General features: G+C 37.2%; 1 protein-coding gene across 1 annotated transcript; it reads left to right on the forward strand.

Annotated features, from left to right (window-relative positions):
* Positions 1 to 5,817: 5,817 nt before the first annotated feature.
* Positions 5,818 to 7,181, forward strand: LOC122061350 (protein MKS1-like). Its single transcript, XM_042624587.1, has one exon. It carries the CDS (start codon positions 6,215 to 6,217, stop codon positions 6,944 to 6,946), a length of 732 nt encoding a protein of 243 aa, XP_042480521.1. The 5' UTR covers positions 5,818 to 6,214; the 3' UTR covers positions 6,947 to 7,181.
* The last annotated feature ends 999 nt before the right edge of the window (positions 7,182 to 8,180 follow it).

Here is an 8,180-nt window from a genome sequence, read left to right on the forward strand (position 1 = left end):
TGAGGACTTGATTTACACATGTTCTACCAAAGGTTCTACCATATTCCCAAATAGTGATTGCTATATCCCTCTTTTGAAAAGGATTTTTGCTTCAAACCCTTAATGGGGAGTGGACACCCCCGAAGAAGAAGAAAAAGGTGATGCTGAAGTAGAGGACGTTGACCATCCAGGCGGCGGCAGCACTGCACTCCAGCCATGACCGCGGCGCCAACGCCCCAGTCAATCTTCAGAACCCACTTGATCATATTTTATTTGGGCTTTCTAAAAAAAAAAAAAAAAAAACTGCAACTTAATCTCGTTTCTTTTCCAAAAATCTTACTCTGAGACGAAGATTTCAATTCCAAATTAAAATTGAAGCCCCAACCTCCAAGAAAGGGATATTATTTAAATTCCCATTTGTTTTTTCATGGGTTTTGGCGTTGGAATTTCTTCAAACAACCTAGGCTCTTCTAAAAACAAGAAACCCAGGTGATGATAATCGGGCTATGGTTTGGTGATGGTGGAGAGGTGAATTAGTGTTATGTTACTGCGTGTCGAGCAAGGGAGTTCCAACGACCTTCACCATGAGTAGTAATGTAATTGATGAGTATGTCTTCTTGATCAGTCCATGGACCTCGCCTGAGGTCCATCTCTTCATCACTTTGAGTAGTTGTAATGTCCATTATCTGAAAGATTGAAACAAATCCACTAGGGGTGTACGAAGACAAGAAGGCGATGCCGAAGCAGAGGACATTGACCATCCATGCGGCGATAGCGCCGCACTCCAGCCATGACTGGCGAAAAAAACGCCCAAGGTAGGATTGCTCTATCTCGAGCAGTAGCGGCACAACACAGTTGCAGGGGTGGAAAGAGAGAAAGAGGGGGAGAGAAAATGTGTAGCAGCCGTAGAGTGAGAGTTTGGATTTGTTACTTCCATCCAATGGTTGTATTTAGGATGAACAAATTCTATGGTTAATATCCCGCTAGCATTCCTAATTCCATTGTAACCTGCTAGCATACCTATACTTCTTCCTAAAATTTAATCACCAGATATGAAATTCTGTAAAGTTAGTTACACCATCATGTGAGATAATGATTTCAAAAGGTTTCACTTTCGTATTTATTTGACTTTACTTTCATTCCTTTTAATTCCATTGCAACCAAACTAGAGAAATTTAAGTTGTTGCAATGTAGGTGGTTGTTTGATGGTAGAGACATGGAGTGTTTGGTCTATTATTTGAGCAATTGGATATGTTGGATGCATGGTTTTTTTTGACTTCCTTTACTGCCAGTCATACTGACTCTGTAATGGGAATTTCTTACCATTTTTTTTTTTTTTTTTTTAAGGTGTATTACTAACAATTTAAGGAGTTCCTCAAGTAATATTTTCTTGACAATCATAAAATTATATCGGAACTATTTGAATGATATTTCTATAAGCGTATTTGGAACATATAATCTTCGTTTGGTTGTTCTTTATCCTATTCCTAGAAGTTTTAAGCCTAAGGTGAACAAATATTTTCAAAATAAATTAAAAACATAATTACTATTATATCATTTCAAGAATTATTATTGTCTCGCATGCATGCGTTTGAAGTACACATGTGATAAGATTTTACTTTAACAAAATAAAATGTTTTGTTTTATACTGAGAGGTAAAAAAATTAGGTTAAAAATTATTTAACACATTAAGAGGTGCTAATGAAAAAAAAATTTAAATCTAAAACATGACCAGCTTAGCACCTAAACTCTGTGAACAAGTTGTATTTGTCACCATATGATTATCTATTGATGTGGTTATTTTCAGTGTGAACATATGTTTTTTTTTGGTAGAAAGTGTGAACATATGTGGCCGCAATGCAGGGCTTTGAAATGTAGTTGAATAGTCAAAATTAAACAAATTGGTTTAGTTGTAGCCATTGGTAGGGAGAAAAGTCAACATGATTAGTATACTGTTAAAGTGAGTATGAGATATTAAAGGTAGTAATTTAATGGGTCTCTATCCATCTAACAAAATGGGTTAGCCAGATCAGCGCTCTGGGTGGTTCATACTGGAACATTAAAATTAATGCAATGACATGTGGCATATTCCTTAATTACTTTTTAAGGTTGTTTTAATAGTATCTGAAACTGATTAAGAACTGAAACCAGCCCACTCATTAATGGTTAAGAACCAATTTGTTTAATGGTTTGGATGAACTGACTGGTCCATGCGGTTGTGGGGGTTCTTATTCAACCTCGGTATGATCCGGTCCATGTGGCTATAAAGTCAGTATGGGCCTGCGGGACTAATCAGACCAAAGGCCTGGAAACCAGTTGTTAGCAAAAAAAAAAAGAAGCTTAATGGTCTGGTTTTGATCTTGACCCATTGAGACCAAAACCATTAGAAAATCAGGCCGGTTACCTAAAATTAGACCGATTCACACCACCTCTCTCCTCTCTCCTCTCTCCTCTCTCCTCCATAAAAATGCAGCAGCTAGGAAAAGAGAAAAACAGAGCAATGTGGTCCTCCTTGTCCATCTACATGGGGAGGGCCAGCTTCCCTAGCTATTAGGTTTTAAATCGGATTTGCTGGCCCACCCAACCCAGCAAATATAAAAAGAGTGATTGAGACTGAAATCATCAGGTCCATCCTGTCAGGTTAACAGAGAGAGAGAGAGAGAGAGACAGATAGAGGGGGCACAAGGGTTAACCCCTCTGGCGACGTATCTTTTCGGCGAAGGAATGGGAGGCACAGGAGGCCTAACTGTCTAGGGGCTGGGGACCCACTGAACCTGTCCTTTCTAGTCAAGTTGCGGTCTTGTACAACTAATTTTGACCCAATCTTTTCCCAAACTTCACGGAATCTTGCCAAGCGTATTACGATTGCAATACCGAACTTGCGTATTACGATTCCAATACCAACGTGCGTATTACAATCCCAAACCTGATTAGAAAAATTGAAACCCGGCCAGTTGAAATCCTTGTTCGTTCGGTTTCAGTTTTGATTTTAGAAAATAAAATTGTAAATGGTCTTATGTTTGCTATCAACCTGAGACCATTGTTGTTGTCTATTCTCATTGCTTCTTCCTATATGGTACATAATTTCCCCGATGGCGGACCTGTGGAGTAGAGTTCACCCACCACCCACCATCCCAGTGTCTTAGGGGGTGTTTGGTTTGGTAAATATTTGAGATGACATTCTTTAGAATGATAATTCTTAATTTTTTGAGTTGTTTGGTTCCACTAGGATGACCATCATAAGTGAGCATCATACTTCCCATGAATGATCATATTACAAAGGATGTGTTTCAAATCTGAGTTCACCTCAACACTTAAACTCAGATTTGAGCAACATTTTTACCACCTAGTATAAAAAGAGAAAGCGGAAAGATGTTCTCTACGAAAACTAATATCTCAATCTGCGAGAAATATGCACTGGCCTTAAGGCAATCAAACGATTTTTCAAAAAGAAACATAATTCAGAAGAATGTCTATCAAAAGATTAACATTCATATCCGATACATATACCATTTGATTTACCGAACCAAACACCCCTTTAATCACCTCCCAACAATATGGGTTGAAAATACTTCTCTCACTATTCATTATACTCATGCTTAGATGCTGACACATAGCCATTGACAAAGAAGTTCCCCCTTCACTATGAATGAAAGAAACTCGATCATAATTCTCGGCTCACTCTTTGCACGTTTTGACTATTTCAATGTTTATCATGTCAATATGGTGTAGTCAATGTCCTTCACATTCATGGTACACATTTCCAATCTAGTGATGGGTACCTAGGGCAGCCCCTTGCCTCCTCTCACATAGGATAGTGAAATGATCATCCTATTCCTCCATTTAGATGCACTTATGGGCATGGGATCATATAGCTTAGAATCAACTCCTCCACCTCCACCCCCACCCCCACCCCCACCCCAAACAAAAAATAGCTACATTAATGAACAATGAAGAGTTAAATTGGTCTAAGTCCAAGGATTAAAGTTTTGCTTCATCTTTTTTATTTTTTGGTAGAGAGCTATCTTCCTTCGTCCACTAGGGAAGAAAGACATATTTGTATTTAAAAAATAAAAAAACACATGTAGTATGGTTAGACTATATGAACTCCCACCCCTTATTGTTCATTATTCAAAACATCTTTCTCAAGTCCAATCAAAAGGTCAGATATGGTGGATGAGGGTTCTCTCTTCAACATGGGTGGAGATAAATTAGGTTCTAATTCCAAAATCAATTAAATTGAAACTTTAGGTGATTAATTGATCCTAATGGCCAACCCACCACTAATAATTAAAAAAAAAAAAAAAATCATGTGTAATGTGGTAGGATGTAGGAATTGTAGCTTATGTGGATCAAATAAAACAAAAGGATTTACATAATAATAATAATAATAATAATAATAATAATAATACAAAAAGAATAATTATGCAATTGATCATATTGTGCGAAAGAAATTTTTAATTATGGCATGTAATAACATTTCTATCGCCTATAATACCCCTAAATGTATGAAGGAGGGAAAATTAGATAAAATAATAATTCCAATATATCAAATTATGGTTACACATAACGAAATTAATATTGGGCTAAATGTAGAGTAGGAATTAGTTTTTTAACAGTTGTTACAGAAGCTGAGGCAGTAAAGGATGAGATCCTCTTGGCCAAATTCTTGGGCATTCTCTCATTATTTTTAGTGATTGCATAGCTGTAATATTTGATTGTAAAGGCCTCACTTCTTCCGTTGATTGGGCTAACTTATTGATAGTCAAAGATATTTTAGTGTGTTAGAATCGTTTTGTTTTGTTCTTTCTAGATTTCTATCTCGTGCTAACAATAGAGGACACATTGTTTAGCTGAAGGAGCTGTTAGATTTGGTTTTTCTAGGTCTTGGTGGTTCAAACCACCTTTTTGGCTTGTAAAGCCTGTTTATGTGGGAAGGAATTTCTTCTTCTCTCATTTTTCTTAATAAAACTGTTATTTTTTATTAAAAAAAAATCAATATAATAAAAGACATATTTTCTTTACATCCATAGTGAACAGAGAATCTCTTAACCCACAAATTAAGGGCCTGTTTGATAATGTTTCTGCCGTTTCTGTTTCAAGAAACGGCAGAAACATAAATTTTCGTTTCTAGAAACATAAACGGAATTGAAGGTGCTTGATAAATCATGTTTTTAGAAGTCGATGGTAACCAGTGAAAGAATTACCACAAGTCGTTTCTAGAAACGGTGAAACAAGTTGAACTTGTTTCGCCTGGGTCGTTTCTTGAACTATAAATAAGTAAAAATTTCTATTTCTATTTCTAAAAATAAGTGAAACGAAACAGTTTTATCAAATGTTTTTTGCTCTGTTTCTGCTGTTTCTGGAAACAGAAACGGTAGAAACGCGTTTCTTGAAACGTTATCAAACGGGCCCTAAGATGAGACTCCAAGAATTGTGCCCCAAGAATTTTGGATTCTTTACAAAAAAAAAAAAAAAAGAAGAGGAAAAATAACAACCAAATGGCTAAATTCTCTTTACCTATATAATGAAAAAAAGAGTTAATCTTAAAATAAATCATGTGAAAAGATTCCCTATGAATATAAAAAAAATCTCACGCCACACCAATAGCGTTCCTAAAATAGGTATCATTCGCATAGGGTCACATGTTTAGAGTAGAAAAAAATTATATAAAAAAATCATATGAGGGAGAAATTAATAAAAATTTTAGTGTGATGGGAATATTTTTTCCCATAAATCATCATTCAAAACTGAACCCTCCAAATAAAAGATTACGTGACAATATGTCTTACATCAGCTCTCACCCCTCTGACGTGGCCAAAAAAATTGGTAAAGATCAAAAAGCACATAGAAACCAAGATACAGCCCAGTAGCCGACCGACCCACCTATATATCTCATCCCAAATGTTAAAATGACAAGTGGGCATACCAAAGACACATATTTATCCCCATATTTTTTTCTCTCTTATTTAATTCCCCAACCTCAAACTCTCAAGCTTTCCCTTCCCTTTCCTTTCCTTTCCTTTGGTCATTTGGTTCTGTGCATTGACTTTTCTAGGTATTTGCTTTTCAATATAAATTGAGATGAGGAAATGGGATGGAAGACGGATTACCCACACCTTTCCCCTCTCTGTCAGACCATTTCTATCTTTGGTTTCTGAATTGAAGTATGCTTTCCTTCTTCTCTCTCTGTAATCCTAATTATTGAATCTAATTGATCCCTCAAGTCTCAATCATGGACCCTTCAGAATTCACCACCGGTGATAAGCCGTCGCCGCCGAGGAAAGAACTCCAACTCCAAGGCCCTCGACCGACGCCGCTCAAAGTTCGCAAAGATTCCTACAAGATCAAGAAACCACCGCTGCCGCCTCAACCATCTCAGCCTCTTCCACCACCGCCGCCGCCACAGCCACAACAACCTCGACAACCGGTGATAATCTATACCGTCTCCCCAAAGGTAATTCACACCACTGCTAGTGACTTCATGAACCTAGTCCAACGACTCACTGGCCCTGATTCATCTTCATCATCATCAACTTATGTTGATGATAGTGGTAGTACTGTCGTTGTTTCGCCGGCGGCACGGTTCGCCACCATAGAAAAGGCTAATAACAGTAACAGCCCTTCTGAAGGGGAGAAGTCAAGAAAGGGTAGTCATGAGGTTATTGATGTGGTGGAGCTGGAAGGACTAGATATTAATGGTGGAGCAAGAAGTATGGGTTTGTTCCCAGGGATACTATCACCTCTTCCATCATCTCTCCCTCCCATCTCTCCTAGCTTCTTCTCTCCAGCATTTCCTGACCCAAACCCACTGGGATTCTTCCAAGATTTAAGCCCTATGTTCCAAAATAGGAATTTTATAGAAGGTACCCAGGTTCCAAGTCCTTCGACTTTCCTTTCTTCAGTTCCTCTTTCTTCTCCTAGTACTCCATATATGGACCTCTTTAATCATCATTTCGACTTCTAGACATAGAGAGAGAAAGGGATTGAATCTTGAAGGGAAGAGGTGAAGGTAATAGAGATGTCTGGTTTTTGTATAAACAAAAGAGGGATTAGTCTCTTGAAATGGATGGCACAATGTGTAGAGAGAGAGAGAGAGAGATTTTTTTATGTCAGTGATATAGTTGGAACTTGGAAGGCCTTTAATGGGCTTTTAATTTGATGGGCCATGTGATGGGTAAAATATGGCAATTTGTTTCTGACAAGTCAAATCTTCCTTCTTCCTATGAGATACCAATTTTGTGGTCGTGAAGTACTGTGGATTGTAATTTACAACAAAACCCTTTCCAATTGTATTTATTTATTATTTTGTGGTTTTTATTTATTTATTAATATTTTATACTACTCAATCATTAGCCAATCTCTGTTAGATTTATTTTTAAATACATGATTTATTTAATTGGAGTTTGGGACTTGGGCTATCCTTAGCATCAGGGTTAGTTTTGTAAATTAAAAAGTCAACGATTTAAATAAAAAAAAGAAGTCAATACTCAATTTACGAACGGTGCTTATTTTTGGTTTTTTAATAATTAATTCCCTCTTAATGTCAAAAGTTACATCGGAGTGGTTAAGGACTACGTCCAATGAAGAAAATCAGCTAATGAAGGTTTAATTTAATACCGTTTAATTAGGGCAAGCAATACCTATTAGTGGTTTACCATTCCTAGGGGGTGAAGTTACGTGTGGGTTACATGCATTTTTTGAAATATCACCTTCTATTGTTATATGGATAACTAATCTTTTATAATTAATAATTAGGACAAAGAATACTCCTCAATCACGCGGTCAGCATCCTCTGCGTTCAAACACAAAAGTGTATAAAATTACTATCTCTGGTGAAAAAAAAAAAAAATTCATACATTTTGATGTCTCCTTCATGCTATGTCATTGGCCCTGCGTCGATCCAAGGGCCATGTGACCAAGCAGCACTTGCCCTTATTTTTCTCAGCATCATTATGTAACATCTTTTTCAATTCAAAGTGATATGGTTTAGAAGTAAAAAAAAAAATTAGATGGGTAGTAGGTACACACGAACACTAGCTTAGCTTAGTGGTGGTAGCATCGGCTTGAAAGTAGGCGTTCAGAGGAGTTTGAGAGATCGAACCTTGTCGTATGCTTGTGTGAATGAGTGTGTGCATGTATGTGTAGGAGTAGGTGGCATTTGACCCTACTAACGCTCAGTAGGTAGGCCAATATCATAG

Source organism: Macadamia integrifolia, chromosome 2 (genome assembly GCF_013358625.1).
Source record: "Macadamia integrifolia cultivar HAES 741 chromosome 2, SCU_Mint_v3, whole genome shotgun sequence".
NCBI classification, from domain to species: domain Eukaryota; kingdom Viridiplantae; phylum Streptophyta; class Magnoliopsida; order Proteales; family Proteaceae; genus Macadamia; species Macadamia integrifolia.

Coding starts and splice junctions, on each gene's coding strand:
- LOC122061350 (XM_042624587.1), top strand. CDS start 6,215: ATGGACCCTTCAGAATTCACCACCGGTGATAAGCCGTCGCCGCCGAGG.